The sequence below is a fragment of the Corvus cornix genome, chromosome 3 (genome assembly GCF_000738735.6).
Source record: "Corvus cornix cornix isolate S_Up_H32 chromosome 3, ASM73873v5, whole genome shotgun sequence".
Classification (NCBI taxonomy): Eukaryota; Metazoa; Chordata; class Aves; order Passeriformes; family Corvidae; genus Corvus; species Corvus cornix.
The window spans coordinates 95,209,296-95,226,497 of NC_047056.1; the positions used below are offsets into that span (position 1 = coordinate 95,209,296).

A 17,202-nucleotide genomic window follows, 5' to 3' on the forward strand; every position below is an offset into this window, starting at 1 on the left:
TCTCTAGGTTTTTGTTCCTAGACCTACTGCTGAGAACCTGAGATACCAGCTTCCTTAGGGATCTCTTAGTTTACTGAAATGTGCAGACTGCCTTTTACTGTAAAGTGTTTTTACTGTAAAAACCCTTTTGGAATTAGCCTAAGCCCACTGATCTGAGCTAATCCAGCCTGTGTCAATGATGTTTGGAATCAGGCAGTAGAATTCTGTAAGGTTTGGTTCTGACAACCAATGCCTTTCTTGAATTAGGCTAATTTGCTGAATATTCTCTTTCCTCTATTACATTTAAATGAAGTAAGACACATTCCAGTTATAAGATATCCTTTCCATTTAATATTTCCTCCTCAAAATGCAGCTTGGATTTAGCAATTAATCAGTGATATCCTGCACAGTCCACAGATATCATGAACACTGAGATTAGACAATCCTCATTTTCCCCAAACAGCTAGGACAATCCAAGAAACTGAATTTACATAAACAATAAAAAGATTTTACGCTGCAAGTTCATAAATTCCAACAGTTTCATGGAAGAAGACACTTGAGATGAGTTAAGAAGCTTTAACAACTCTACATAAAAGCAAGTACACTGGCTGAAAAAGCAGCAAGCATTCTGGAAATGACTAATGAAGTATTACAGCAGAATACTGCTAGTGGATGCTTCAGCTTAAACTGTGTAGCTACAGTGCAGCAACAGGATATCATAAATGCAGGAGTTATTCTTTGTGAATATGTGACAATATCAAGCTTCTGGGACTATCACACTATTAGAAATCCTGTTCACTGAGTCCTGATAGTGGCTTATTTGGTGTTTTCTGGCTTAGGAAGCAATAGATGCAGTCTGTCAAAGATAGGTAAACACAGAACCTGCTTTCGCACCTCAAACTGGCAGATGCTACAGCAGTCCTTCTAAAAGCATAGTGTGCATTTCCACTGCAGCTACCTGAGGTTGTATAACTCTTTCTCACTAGCTAGAAAATATTTACTAAAAAAACATGTGCAAGCAGTGTGGATTTGTTTGGTGGTGGTATCTATTTGAAGACAGGTCTCTCTCTGATTTTTTGAGGCAAAGCATATGAAGGATTTTCACTGAAAGGCTGTAAACACATTTGACTCTGGTTTCAGTCTCTTCTGTCTCATTTTGAGTTTGTTTATCAAAATGTATTTTGGCTGAAAGAAATCCAGAAACTTTTCCCAATAACTAGAATTCAATAACTTCCTAATGCTAAGTCTTCATCTACACTGGGCTTAGCCTTACCATTACCATTCAGATGAGATAACTTAAACCTAAAGATTACCTGATAGATTAGTGGATCATAACAGATCAACTATGCCTTGGTTGCTGGAAAGATCATACATACTGATTTTCTGGTCCTCATGGCACAGTTAGAAGAAACAAGGACTTAATACATTTTCAAGTGGGGAAAACCTGAGACTGATGGAACATAATTATCATTTTGGCATTAACTCCATATAAGAGGCAAATTCAGGATATTCAGCACTGAGAAGGAAACGAAACTGGTTCTAAAAAACTCAAAATCTCATTCTCACTTCTGCTGTGATTTGTCACATCAATTTTAAAAGCAGTATCTGTATAATAAAGTTGATTTAAAAATATACTCAAAATGAAGTTGAAACCCAAGAATGATGGTGCTATACATTACTATCACATCTATCCTACAGAAATATCTTCCCTATATCATCCCTGTTATAAATGTACTCTACTCACTCTGTAGTTTATGTTGCTCTTTTCTTAAAGATTAAACATTAAAAAAGTTTTAAATGGGAAGAAGCAGGAAGGATTCAAGCTCACTTGTGAAGCAGAAATTTCTCTATTTTGTGGATAGAGAGACCTGTGGAACAAGTTCCTACAGGAATCAAGGATAAGCCTGTATGTTTTCTGAGGGACTATTCATGCATTTTACTAAACAAACTTTCAGAAGTGCTTAAATTCTCCAAAGATGAGGGCAAGACAAGCTATCAGAGAAGCTGAACTGCTTAATTGTCACAGAGTTGTTTTAAAAAAGATCTTTGTGTGCCTAACAATGAGAAACATTACAGACCAGATCTAAAGTAGTTACTAAAAAACTGCAATATCTAGAGTGATTTTTAAAACCAAGTATGAAGGTGATTTTATCTGCCATACCTGTGAAAAAACATCCATATTTACCAAGTAAAGAACTCTGACTCAAACATGGTTTGAAGCAAATTTAAGAGCATTTATTACGGAAAGAGACCATAAATAACAATTTAATAGAAATGAACATTTTTTCAGCATGTCTAATTCTAAACCTTTTCCTTCATGTGAAAAATTAATCCATATACTAAGACAGAATTGAAACTATACACAAATCGGATTACTTTTTATAGAGCAACTTGCTCAAAAATAATGCTCTTATAAATTGACTATCACCTACTGTTTACTTAAGAAATAAACTTAGGGGAAAGTTATGGTCATTCAAAGCATTTAATTTTTTTTTTTTTGTTAGAATAGTATTGATCAAAAATCTCATTTTAATAAAATCTGAAAAATTAAAATATATTTTTGAGTGTAAATATATTACTGCCTCAACATTTTATTCTGTACAAATTCAGTTGTTACTTATGGCAACATAATTGGCTGGAAAGATGCCAGTTTTTCCTCCTATTCTTCCTTCCCACCAATCAAATTGGGAATTTGTTTTAGTTGTCACTGTGATTTTGTCTCCGGCTTTGAAAGTCAAGTCACCTGGCTGTTGTCCTTCAAATGAATAAAGTGCAGTCACTTCTACTGGATCACTCCGAGAGTTATCTGAAATTAAAAATATTAAATAAAAAGGAAATTACTAAAAGGAAATTACTAGTGTCAGCACATACACTAAGTTCTTAAGCAGAATATCCTTAAATGACAGTAGAAAAGGGTGACAAAGACACTAAAATAATCTATGTGAGCATATAAACCACTAATGAAAAATCCCCTCCATTTCTGCTACATTCTTAGGTAAGAGAAATTTTAATTCCAGCCTAATAGTACAGTCTATTTAATAAAATTAGACTCTGTACAAAATAAAGATCAGCCATTTTTCTGTATGCCTCGTACAGTCAAAGACAGTGGCAACAAAAGTGGTGTGTTGAGGAAAGCATGAGTGTTTCCTGAACGACTCCTGTCAGAGCCACTGCTCAGATTTGAGTTTTGTTTGTGTTCTTTGTGACAGCTTCTTCATAGAAAGTACAAAATTCAAAGGAGAAAATTTGATTTTTTAATCAAAACTCAGGATATAAAAATACAAAATATCCACAGCACTTCCCTTCTTGTTCCATAGGTTTTGCAGTACCTGGGATTTTGGTGTATCTCAGACGTTAAACAGAACACACAAAATGTGCCAGTGGAAGGAACAGATTAAAGTTTGATGTACTGGAAATGACTTGGTTTGTATAGTAGTATTTTTGGCCACATATACAAATGGCTTTTATTTTCTTTACACCAATCTCTTACATAACTCTTCTTGTCCTCAGCTGGGGGTGGAATCATGCCATGAGTCTTCTCAAATAGTTTTAAAATTATGAAAATCTCGGATACTATTATTCATCCTCTATTCCTGTAGAAAATTTTTAGCCAATATCTCAATGTTTATTACCACTGAACTTTTAATCTGAGTATCTTCAGTTTAATAATAATTATGTTTTCTCTCAATCCCTTCAACTGTCTGAGTTACAGGAGGTAGTTGCATTAGATTACTGTTGATTTAGAAAACAGTTAAATCTCTCACATGAGTGAATCTAAAAGTGAAAAATGGAAGGTGCAATGGAAGATTAGTTAAGAGGAAATAATGTTTACACAGACAGGTAGAGAGATTTCAGGATGTATTTCTCATATAGACATGATGGCTGCATAAATGCTCAAGCATGCAAGATTAAAGGCTTTTAGCATTAGCTGCACCTTCTTGCTGTCAAAACTGCTGGAAAAGGGGAAATCCAAGCTCTCATTAGTCTACACATTGCAAGCGCAGAGCTAGAAAGGGTGGTGAGCAAAGCATTTATACAACGTTTGCAGTCTGTCTTCAACAACTGACAGACACAGATCTTTTCTTCTGGTTGCTTTTTTCATTTCAAAAGAAAGAGGAAAAATTCTTTTTCCTTAAGGCTCATAAACTGTAGCCAAAAGAGGACAGAGAAGAACAATGGACCACAAATGTATGCATAAACAGCACAGGGCTTTTTTCCCCAGCATCTGTCAATATATATGTTCATTCTACAGGCCAGTGCTTTCTCTTCATGATCTGAACTTTTAGCAATCATCAAAGAATAACACAAAATTATTTTGCCATGAGCTGGGAGAGATTTGATTGCAGAGAAGTCAAATGCTGTCTTTCTTGATCACACAATCTCTCTCTCTTGCTATCTATAGTCATGATGTAAAGCCACACAACACTATTTCTTTTGATGTGAAAATAAAACCATGATTATCAGGTCCATATCTCAATCAGTTACTCCTACCAAAAAAGGCAGCAATGCAGCTTTTCTAAATAGCTCTTTTACTGTCACATCTGAAACCCTGATAGACTGAATATTTAGCAATTATATGAATTTCCTCCAAGAATTCAAATATTTGATGTACTTGGGATGACATGATGTGCTCCCGTGCACAGTGTGGTTTGAAGCTAGATATTTTGATTGAGGAAATTGCAGAAAAACCCACAAAAGCAAAAAAATCAACTTTTTACTCCTAGTATTAATTGAAGAATAGTCAGAAAATACTATGGCACTTTAGATGGTATGGCATGAAAATAGTTATGACTCAGTTGCATATAAAAAGGAAGAAGGGTATGTTTTACCCCTGTGCCACATTCAGGCAGCACACATGGGTAAAAGTTCCTTTTATACATCACTGTGAATGCAACAAATTCCTATACTTTGAGTTCTTAAACCTATGTGTTTCCATCACCTAAATGAATAGTCACTCAAAGAGAATCGGAGTTACTACATAATTAAAACTTCCCCAAATATATATGGAAAAATTAGATATTTGACAGAGCAAAAGAGAAGACTGAAAGTGCTAAGTGATGTGAGAGCTTCTTCTCATTACATTCAGAAGAAGAGCTGTCAAGACCACTATGATATGCTGGACTCATAGCAATGGTAGTAACTAGTAGTTACCACCTCCATGGCTGAACCTGCAATAATACTGAAATTCCTCTTACACAAACTGTTGAGTATTCTGAAATTGGCTCTGTAAAAGTAGGAAGAAAAATGAAACGAGGCACAAATTAAAGCATGAAAAGGTGGGAAAAAAAGATCCATGTGTGAGATAGCGAAGGGTAGGAAGTATATTCAATGCACCACAACCATGCCTCCAATTATTGTTTGCTCTATCATATGAACAAAATTGTTTTATGTGTTTCTCTTCCCAAACCTTTCCAAACATAGAGAAACCTCAAAGCACGACAGCTGAATATGAACACTCAGTTCCGTGTCCTTGCCCCATTTGCTCCCTGCAATCATTTAAGAGCATTTTTCAGCTTTATTCCTGTCAGCTCTTTCATAGCTATTTCTACTTAATTTTCCCTAGCAGTCTTTTCCTATACTATAGTTTTGTTTGCTTTTATTTCTCATAAATATTCCAATTTCTGTGCTTTAATTATGTAGTCTTGTAGCACAAAGCAGACAGAATGCATATTTCTTGCCTCCAGAGTTCAGCATCCCATGCTTCATACCTATATGGGTCATCCTAACAATGAGGTATCTTAAATGCATGCACTATTATGAAACCTACTGCACAGACTATAACGAGGATCTATTTCATGTTCTCCTTTCCCAATTTCAGTTTTATATGAAAGGGTTTTAAATAAAATTGTTACATTCCACATGAAGATTGCTGAATGCATATACAGAAACCACATTTGCAGCTCACACAAGATGGTGCTACAGTGCTACATACAGCATATGATACTAAAATCATTGAGATTAATGAGTATGCACACTGCAAGAAAAACAAACTACATCGTAGAAAATCCTTATTTGTTATTGGTATTTGAATACACACACCACACTTCCACAAACACGGTGATCAAAACAGAAATATAGAAATTTTGGTTGAAGATCAATTAGCACAGTAGCCAACATATATATTCAATGCTCCAGCATACACAGGCATAGCATACGCTTGACAGCAAACTTCTCTGACCACAATATCCTCTCATTTTATTCATCTTTACATACCAAAATGATTTGAAGATTTTGTGAAGGAACACTGCTACAGATAAAAGACTTGGAGGGGTATAAACTAGAGTGAATTTATGGCCTCTTGGGTGTGCTACAATACAGCCTCAGAGTGAATGAAAGAGCAATAAAACTATTTTTAATTATGGCACATTTATCGCAGAATAAAAGCATTTTCTGTAAAGTCTCTGTAGAACAGATGCACTGTCTACACTTCTCTGACTCAGTTAAGAGGCCAGCTGGCATAGACTGGCCACACACATACCAGTAAACACTGACCAGAGAGAAAAGCCACATGCAAACTGCCTGCTGGTTTCTATACCAGAGTAACAACTGAACCACATCTTGGAATTATTTGTGAAAGTGGAAGGTGAGAATAATGCCAAGGCATTTTCTAACAACACAATCACATAACTAAATGAGTTACAGTGCTTGGGCCCATGCCTTCACACTGTTTAATTTACTAGTAAATAAAATAGCCACTATTCTAATGTGAGCTTATAAAATATTAGTAAAGCCATAGGCTGTTTCTAAGACTAGTTTTCAGAGAAGAACAGTCATTTGTAATCATTTTGGCTTAAGCTTATTAGACTTTCAAAACCCAAATCTGAGTTGGAACACAGAATAGTTGGAACACAGTTCAGCTGTGGGCCCCAAACTTAATTTTACTGGCATAGATGCATATATCCCCCAGCCACCAAATGCCTGATGCTGAACAGCTTGCAGAAGATGTGCTGCTTTTGGCCATGGACACAGCAATAAAACTGAAGTAAGTTTCATGTACTTGAGGTTAGTGGTGAGATTGCTAAACGTGCACTTTGCAAGTTTCACTAATTGTCAGTAATTTGAGAACTAGCATGATTTTGTGGGTCATGTGTGCACTGATGTCATGGTTTAATGCCAAATGGTGACTAAGTACCACACACACCTGACTCCCTGCCCCCCCTCAGTGGGATGCGAAAGAGATCTGGAGGGCTATAAGTAAGAAAACTCATGGACTCATGGGTTGAGATAAGAACTCAAGCTGTGTCCCCCCCCCCCAACCTCTTGTGCATCCCCAGCCCACTTGCTGACAGTGCAGCATGAGAAGCCATTGAGTCCTTAACTTAGGGTAACCCCTGCTCAGCAACAACTAAAACAGCAGCACATTATCGACTTTATTCTCATCCTAAATACAAAACACAACACTACTAGCAATTAACACTACCAGCTAAGAGGAGAATTAACTCTGCCCCAGACAAAACCAGGAAAAACTATATGATAGAAACTATAAGTGAACTAACATAAACTATTACTGCTGGTTTTGGGTTCATCACAACCATATTAAAGAACTTGCAGAAAAGGGCCCTGTGACTCAATTGTCACCACCAACAAGCCTTCTGATCAAGAGGACTGATCACTGCCACTGTGTTCTTGTTGCTGACTGTCCATATATTATGCACTCTTTGTTAAATATCTCCTTTGGTAAATGGACTGCCACAGAATGTTACAAGTCAGATGAGTCTCCAGCAACAGAGATGACAGAAGTTAGTGCAGGCACAAAAGCTCCACCAAAAAGCGCCAGCTTACTGAAAAGCTGTAATACAAGTCTCATTGTTTAAATGGAGACCTAGAAAAATAAGCAACCACATGGACCCTGTTGGTGCAGAAGTAAGAGAAAATCAACAAACAGACAAAATGATGGAAAACAACTAACAGATTAGGCAGGTGAAAAAATCTGTGCTTTTGAAAATAAACATATCAAGTATCAGAAAGGTTTAGTAAACTAATACACTGTTCAGAGGCATTGAAAGGATCAGGTATTGCTCATAGGTTTAGTATGAGAGATGTAAGCAGCAGTGAACAGACAAATATTGGTTCTTTACCCATTATGGGCTTTTGCTTGGAAAGGGTTAGTATTGAGTTTATATTCAGAGTTCAGGAAAGAATCCAAAGTAGGTTAAAGAACTAGGTCAATTACTGGGCCCCATTGCAAATCTGAATAAAAAATGATAGTGTCCTTAACAATGAAGACATGATAGGAAATTTTAATGCCCACCTTAGAAAGTGGTATCTGCTAAGATACCACTGTGAGTGTAAATACTGCGTGTATACATTTATTGGTTACACTAAAATGCCTGAAGGATGTTTGCTCCAAATTGTCATATTAAAAAGGAAGACTGTCATCAGGTTCCAACCAAACTTGTTAAAGAGGAAGACAACCATTAGCTTAACTCAACAACTATAGATGAGGCAATGCAAAGAAGGCAAACAGTATCCCAGGTTGCATTAGGCAAAGTATTGACAACAGGTCAAGGGAGGTGATCTCCTTTACTCAGCACTGGTGTGGTCACACCTGGAGTGCAGAGTCCAGTTCTAAGCTTCTCAGTACAAGAGAAACAAGGACACGCAGGAAAAAATCCAGCAAAGGGCCATGTGGAACCTGAAGGGACTGGAGCATCTCTCTTATGTGGAAAGGCTGAGAGAGCCTAGGGAAGAAAAGGCTTATCTGTACCTATAAATATGTGAAGGAATGGTGAAAATAGGGTGGAGCCAGGCTCTTGCCAGTGATGGCCAGTGACAGAGGCAATGGCTACATACTGAAACACAGGAGGTGCTGTCTGAACATCAGGAAACACTTTTTTGCTCTAAGAGTGACTGAATAGGTTGTCCAGAGAGGTGATGGAGTTTTCATCCAAAAAAAGCTGTCTAGACCCAGTCCTGCTTGAGCAAGGGTGTTGGACCAGATGATATCTAGAGGTCCTTTTCAACCTCAGCCATTCTGCAATTTGGTGAAAAACTTCAAAGAGACTTTTGAAATAAAGTTACCTGAAAGTATAAAAGCAGTATGAAAATTTGTATTGTAGGCAGTTTGGACTGGAACAGCTGTAATCAAAACCCAGTTTGATACCAATGGAAGTCACATTGTCAGCATCATCTGATGGTCAGGCCAGACAGAGCAGACTTCCTGTCAGACACTGACTAGCCTGTATCCAGCTAGGGGAGTGCCAGCATGGAGCACTCCTAGTAGGAACCCGCATCCCTCTGAGGATGCTTCCTGGCAGGGCCTTCCTGTCAACATATGGCTCAGTGTGTTGTAGGGAGTTGCACTGGCACACAAATCAGTTTAGTCTAGGACTGACAGAGTGACTAGGGTTACTGTTAAGACTTGGATCAGAGTTTAGTAAAATAAGGGGCTGAAGAGAAAGATTCATTGGTGGACAAGCAATACCAGAAATGAGGTGAGGCAGTAAATGGCCAGAGTAAGTATCTTACAGGTATGTCTGCATTTGCTGTGTTCCTCAACTGACAGATCTAGATCTAAGAACTAAAACATAACACTGGCTCCTTGCAAGACAAGTGAAAAATAGAAAAGAGAAAAAATTGTCTTATGGCTTATTCCCAGCTGTATGAGTTACTGCTTTACAGTCAAAGCCAGCTTTTAGGGTGGAACTAAAATAATAGTATGGAATCCAGACAGTAACAGTTAGTCAGCTTCTGCACTCAGTTACTAGGGGTCTTACAGTCCCTTCCTGCTTTATAATGCCTTCAAGAAACCTTGAAATGAAGGGTGGATCTGTCAGGGAGTGCTTTTGGTTCTGTTTGAGCTCAAGAAGCCTCAAGGTTTATTGAGCTATATTTCAGGTAGGATTTGAGTAGGGGCTACAGAAACCAGAGAGATACATTTTCTGCTGGATGCAGCATATTATACATTAGAATATGAAAAGCAAGGGTGGGCAAAGGAAATGGCATGTAGTAAATTCTGAAGGCATCAGGGTAACTACTAATGACAGGGATAGCTTTCTGAAGTAGTGTTAGGGCTCATGACAGGAGGAACTAAAGATCTAAAATTCTGACTTGGGGAATGCAGCAGCATTGGGCCATGATGATGCCTAAAGGCAGACAGAGAAATGGTTAAAGTTTAACTTCAAAGTAGGTAGGTGACCACTAAGTTAAACCTGTAATACTAACAAGACTGAGGTGAAAGCTGCATCTGTCAGGGGGTGCTTTAGGTTCTGTCTGAGCTCAAAGACATACTTAACATGAGAGCCAGTGGAGGAATGTAAAAGATGAGCAAAATGATAGGGCAGGAAATTAACTTTGAAGCAAGAACTGAATCTAGATGAACGTAAAGAAATATTGAATTTGCAAAGGTCAGAGAGAAGGATGTTGCAACAATTGAATCATAATAGGACAAAAGTGTGGACAAAAGTGGAGACAGAAAGAAAAGGCTGCATCTTTAAAATGGTATTCAGAGAACATCTATAGGCCTCATTGCTCTTATAGTGAAAGTGAGAACTTCTAAGAAATTCAAGTTGAAGAACATGTGAGCTCTGCAGGGGTCAGCAAGAGGAAGTTCCAGATTCTACTTGACAATTTTTATCTTGAATTCTTAATTAGTTGACAAAAGAATACTCGAGTAAAGGAGAAATAGAAATAGCTCTTTGCAGAAAATGTTATCTAGCAAATTAAAAGGGACAAAGGACAGCTAGCTGGGAAAACTTAGCATAAAAATAGACGGCTGAATAAGGAAGACTTCTCAGTGACACACTCAAAATATAGATGTAAAGGTAATTACAGACACAGCCCAGCAATAGAATTCAGGGATCACAAGTATTACCAAATAAAACAGAAGATGTATATTAATCTAGCAGGTTACATACAGAAGGATGAACTACAATTTCTAATATGTGGTTTTAAACAGGTCTGAGATAACCATGAATGAAGAAATCAGCAAATGAAAAATGGGAGGGAAAGGAGAGCAGAGAGCACTGAAGGAACTGGAAGCCATAGGAAGGTGAAGTACAAGAACAGGAGAAGCATTAGCAATGTAGTAGAGCCACTCTTGTAGCTGAAGGCTGAGCTAAATGTAAAATATGTGATAAAGCTATACAACACAGAGCTAAGGGGTCAAATCCATTTAGAAGAATCTTAATGAAGTTACAGAAACTAATAACAAAGATCAAGAAATTAAGGGAATGTGTACATAATTTAAAGAAACTTAAATACAGAGAGACAGATTTTGAAAATGAATGGATGTATTCCATATCCCAGAACTCTAAACCCAGAACCAAATTCGAATTCAACATAATACAGTACTGAACACAGATATTACTCATTAGTTTGGTAATCATTAATCCACCAAAAAGTCATTGGTTCCATAAACTGCCTTAATATTAGTGGGTTTTTTAATATTAGTTATTTTGAGAGAAGCCTATGTGTACAATAATGGAACCTACTTGAAGGTTACAAAAAGAAAAAAAAAAAAAGGAAACTAGCAAACAGAAGACTAGAGGGATGAAAAGTTTAGAGGGAAGATAAAGATGTCTTTGTGATTAGTGCCTTGATAAATACTAGATAGAAAGACGATAAAAAATACTAGCACATGATGTAAATGGTGCAGCTGTTTCCAAGAGACTAAGGAAACAAGCCTAAAATTTACCTGTTGATATTAATTTAGAAAATAATTAAGAACAGCATTAATCAGGTTGAATTCAAAGCATTAATTATGTACTGAACCACTGATACAGAGAGAGAAACTGGATGGCACGTTGTCTGATACAATGCTAATTCTGTGTTGCTCTTTTCTCTAAAGAATTATGAAGCTGAAACTACTAAAGCCTCAGTGATACAGCACATTTCTTCAAGAATGAGACAAATCCAACATCTTGGTTATGTATGATCAGTCATACTGGGGAGTATCTACCTTTTACTATATCTAAACTTACCCTCTTGGTTTTCATTATATTTTAAGTCTATTTCTAAACCATTACGTAGAAGAGCAGCTAAGAAAGAGATATAATTTCTTACGTGAATTGCATCAGGGATAGTCAAAGAAACATTGCAAGGGAACTGAGAAGGAGGTGTGGCAGAAAGATGTAAGGTTTAGTGCTGGGTTTTTGAGGAAACCACTAATCATCCCAACATACCAGTTTCCTGAAAGCTGTTCAGTCCCTTAAAGTTAAGGATCTCACACCTTATCTCACTATTATATTTTGTAATTGCTGTAAAGAGTTTTAAAACAGGAAAGAATACTAGTTTTAAATTCAAAATATATGAATAAATAGTAGTCTTGATCGTAAGTGTAATGAGTCACACTGAATTAGAACAAAGAAACAATTGAAGATACTTTGTTGATATTCTAAAACCAATCTAGAACTGTTGATAATCTAAAAGCAGTTGCTTCAGTATCTGAAAGCATACATGCATGCAACTAAATGTGTCTCCTTAGAAACAAAGTAATGGAAACTACTTCATTTATTTTATAACAGTCAAATTTGCACAGAACAGCTCTGGAAACACAGAAAAAGATACTCTCATATGTAAAGAAATAAAGTTACAAAAGTACAGAATTGTACATTTATTACTACATGCACATATTAAAAAAGTAATCTTTTTTTACAACTAATTTTTCTACTCATGATTTTAGAAAGCAATCAAAATGATGAAAACTGCAACTGAAAACAGTATTCTGTTATTGAAATAGAAAATATATAGTTTGCAATGGATGTGACTACCAGTTTGAATATCTCCTCCAATTTAAAAACCTCTTGCATATATTATGTAAATCTTTTATGAAAAAGGACTGAGTCATTTGCTTCCTGGAATGTAAACAAAGAAAGAAAAATTTCAAAGTCATGAAATATTGAAACAACACTACCTCAAAATGTCCCCTTTATGACCACATGCAATAATAAGAACATGACAGACACAGAATCTCATTCCATATGACTTTTTGAAAACTGGCATCCTGGAGAGTAAGACGTCATTAAGTTCACTGGATACGTATATTTTTAATATTTTATGGATGCAGAAGTTTAATGCAATCATGGTCCATGTTCTCATGATATCTGAATTTGGAGGCTTTACCATTCGTAAGTCGTTTCTAACAAATTTAGGTAATGTCAGCTTTGGCTCAAAGTTGCAGCTCAGAGCCACAAAGGTGATATTGAACTCATGGTCACAGCTAGGAGGCACAAAAGTTAAGTCAAATTACTGAGTTATCCAAGTTACAATGTCATGATGAGCAGAAATAAACCACATTATAATGTTGAGATTCACTTACTGGGCCCTTATTGGGCAATGTCTATTCTCAGGCTTTATCATTCACTATGTCTAAAGGCCTACATAGGCCTAAAACAGCAGCATCTTGGCAAAGTGGTAAATGATCTGTTTAAAAACTTACAAAGAAAATGAAGTAAGGAAAGTCAGAGAAAGGTTGAAAGAAAGTGCCATATGAATTACTAAACAGAGAATAAGAGGGCAGTAAGTTAAAAGATTTCATGGCTTTTTTCTCATGAAGACAAAACATCAGCCAGTGAGGGCTGGGGAAAATGGAGTAAAGAAGAACCAGTGTAGTGTATTATACACTGCGGCTCTGAAGAAATTAACTTTTCAATTCCTATATGGAAACAAAATATTACACATACTAATGGCTATTAGAAAAAGTCTTCAAGCAACTTCCATTTAGAAAGAAAAATAGTAGCCTAACGATATCCTAAATACTAAAAGTCATGAAAATAATTTCAGTTCTTGAATCGCACCAGTATACAGATGAGCTCTTTTCTCTACCCAGTATGCTCATTTTCCATATTCTTAGCTCTCACCTCTCATCTTTTATCTTAAGAAAAACGGGGTTTATCTCAACTTCTGGAGCAGAACAGATGTATACTTTCTTACAAATTTAATTTTAGTTGCTTCTGGACAAATAACAAACCAAGTGTTTGTTCAGCCTTACAAGTGAAATCTCAAATGTCCTATTCACATTAAACTATTAATTTCCTTAATGGTCTTTTAAATTTTGTTTTTTAAGTGTAGACTCACCTCAAAAAACCCTCAGCATACACAAAACAACAACCTCAGATCTCACTGAACAGATGTTTGGGAAGGCCTAAATATGCACAGTAGATTTGACATTTTATATCTACAGGTACTAATCTTCTATAATCAGATATATTCTGTACAGATACTTGAAGTATTTCATATGCCATCATTGATCCAAATAATCTCCAATAATGCTCATCTGATCAAAGGTCAGGAGATGTGATATTCAGCAAATCACACTCAGAACAAATAATCTCTTGCCTTAGCTGTTTCTTTGCCAATAATTACGGCTTGTTTTGGGCAAGTAAACAAAATCACTCATTTTTCTCTACTTTCTGAATAAAAGCTTCTTAAGAAACTCAAGTATTTAAATTCAATATTGAAGTCTGCAAATAATTAGTTCTTCAAGACTAAGAAAATGAGGGTGGACTTTTCACATTAAGTGAGCTTCACTGTCACTGGGGTAAAACAGTACTCTTTAAATGCCCCACGAATGCCTATTTGTGCTCAGTTAAACAAACATGCTCTCAGGAGGGAGAGAAGGTGTAAGTTGCATTGCTGTACTCTACATTCACGTATGGGCAAAGAATTGTTCTATACCTAGAACACCTGAAGGCTGTTGTGTTACAGCAGCCATAGATTTAAGGCAATTTCAAAATCAAAGAATCAAAGAATGGCTTGGGTTAGAAGGGACCCAAAATCCAGATAAATGGCATCTGAAGCCCTTCTCTTGTCCACTGATGTAGTTGAGTGGGTTGGTCAGGCAGGACTTGCCCTTCGTGAAGCTGTGCTGCCTCTCAAATGACCTCCCCACCCCTGTACTTTAGTATAGCTTGTAGGAGGATCTGTTCTATGATTTTCCCAGGCACAGAGGTGAAACTGACAGGTGTGGAGTTCCTGGAGCCCTCCTTTCCCCTCTTTTAAAAGAGGTATACAATGTTTTCCTTTTTCCAGTGACCTGGAAAATATGTTCAAGGTACATGGATAAAATCAAGGAAGGCCTGTATCATTCCAGGAACTACACTCTTTAATATGTTTCGGTATTAAATATACACCCAAATTCTTGAAAGGAAAGCAAAACCAGATGTTAAGCCCTCTTCCACTTCCATGAGGACTGTCTCAGCAAACCCTATTTTCTGATTTAGTTGCAGTGCTAGATGTTATGTATTACTTAACTGGGTACACTGTCCAGGTTTCCAGTGTTACAAAGCCCTCCAGTTGATTTTCAGAATAACTTTACAACTACCTTCTCTGTTAACAAAGAAATGGTGGCTGGAAATAACTATTCAAAGCAAAGTTAGCCATACAAGGTACAAGATCCTCAATTTTGCTACAAAGCCTCAACAGATAAAAAGTTCATCATCAGCTGCAAATCTGTATGCATGGAATGAAGATATTATACACACTTTTGTAAGAGACTCACAAAACCCAGGAAAAGGCTTATGTATTTTTGACCTCTTCTATGTAAGCTAGAAATTGATCATTTCAAAGCAGATTCCATATTACTAACTTGTGTCGTTACTGAACAATGTCATGTCTAGCAAACAAAACTGGTGATTGAAACAGACTTGACTGTATTTAAAGTTTAAGTTACTGCGCAAATTTAGCTCATCAGTATGAAACATATTTCGCTGGTTTTGAGTTTCTGGCCTACTAGGGAACATGCTGGCTCATCATCTTCATCTGCTGATGGAATGCTTTCTATCTTTGTTTCAGCACACTCAGCTTTTGCATTAAAGAAGTGCCTTTTTTGTTAAGCATCTGTGGTTGTATTTGATATTTAGGATATAAAAAACCCCTACCTCCTGCTTGCAAGAGTCAATTCCATAACAGTACTTTTGCTGATTACTTTTTATATTTTTCTGCCTTTTCAAAAAACAATTAGATTTTCATTCAAAGTGAAAAGGTCAAATAAACCATATGGATGTCAAGGGCTTTATCATGCTCAACACTACATTAATGCAAGTAATGTCTGTGCTGCAATCATACTGCAAAAGCTGAGATGCAATGCTAAGCATTGCCTTCATATTATGAAAAGTACAGTTACAAGAACTGAGGTCTGTTTTATTTAGGTCAAACTGATGATTTAGGAATGATCTGGGGCTCTTTTATTTTGACAAGCTTCTCTATGTTCCTCTACACATTACCAAGTTAGCATTTCAATCTCAATACACTGTCTCTGCACTTTGATTCTCAAATCTCTGTATGGTCAGCTCCAAAATTTCTGCCAAGGGTATTATTGGCACATAAGCTGGTTCACTTGATAGAAGCCTTAGCTTTTATGCCAGTCTGGGAAACAATCTACAGTCTCAGGAAAAAAACAAAGAGTAGTAAATACAGTACTTCTATACAGTTTCTGCCAGTTTCTTAAGGTAATGCTTTGTAAAATACTGATTGAAATTATTTTTCAGCCTTGCATGGAGACATATTTCTCTGCACTGGCTAGAAAAATGGTTAAAATAACAAAATTATGTGAGACAAAGAGTATCTCATATGGAAACATACTAAATAATAATATTGTACAAGGCCTCATTTGAAGGTCTGTTCACAATCCTTATCAATGTTTAAAACTGGTTGGGAAAACAGCGGAGCAAGAACAGAAAGCCTGTTTTCAAGGCAAAGTGAAAATGAACTTCATAGAATAAAACAAATGAAAGACGTTACTACTACCAGGCAAAGGAATCAGATAGAAAAGTATTTTTGCTAGAGAACTAGAAAGCATGAGAAAAGAATAATTAATCTTGACAAGAAAAAATATAGATGAAAAGGAGGACGAGTTTCAAGTCATTGTGAAAGATTCAGAAACTGCTTTCTGTAAAAGGGACAAGTGAGTATCCTGTTTTAATACAAAGTCTAGCACTTCCATGGTAACATTTATACTATATGAACACCTGCAATATATAGAAAACTCTTGTTAACTTTAGCTGCGCTAAGGGACATAAGGTTTGTTGAAATCTATGCTAGGACTTATTCTTGCAACAATTACTAATTCTCGTTGATTTTATGTTTCTTCACCAGCAGTACAGCTATTATTAATTCCACCTATACCACAGGCTCCATCAACTTATAATTTCAAAAGGTATTCAATCAATATTCCCCTCATCTGCCAAATGGTGACCCAAGCAATTGTACTTCCACTTACAGTATCCCATGGCACAATCCTGCAATCATTTGGCCACAGTTTAAACCAGTAGGAGAAAGGTAGAT

General features: G+C 36.5%; 1 protein-coding gene across 5 annotated transcripts in view; it reads right to left on the minus strand.

Moving 5' to 3' along the window:
- Positions 1-2,189: 2,189 nt before the first annotated feature.
- SH3YL1 (SH3 and SYLF domain containing 1) overlaps positions 2,190-17,202 on the minus strand; it is a 47,880-nt gene continuing 32,867 nt past the window's right edge. For 4 of the 5 annotated variants that reach the window (XM_039567893.1, XM_039567892.1, XM_039567890.1 and 1 more), the window contains one exon: positions 2,190-2,785. In XM_039567893.1, coding sequence (XP_039423827.1) covers positions 2,586-2,785 — 200 coding nt within the window. In that variant the 3' untranslated portion in view covers positions 2,190-2,585. The remainder of the gene's footprint in view (positions 2,786-17,202) is intronic. The other variant, XM_039567894.1, reaches the window with a different exon arrangement.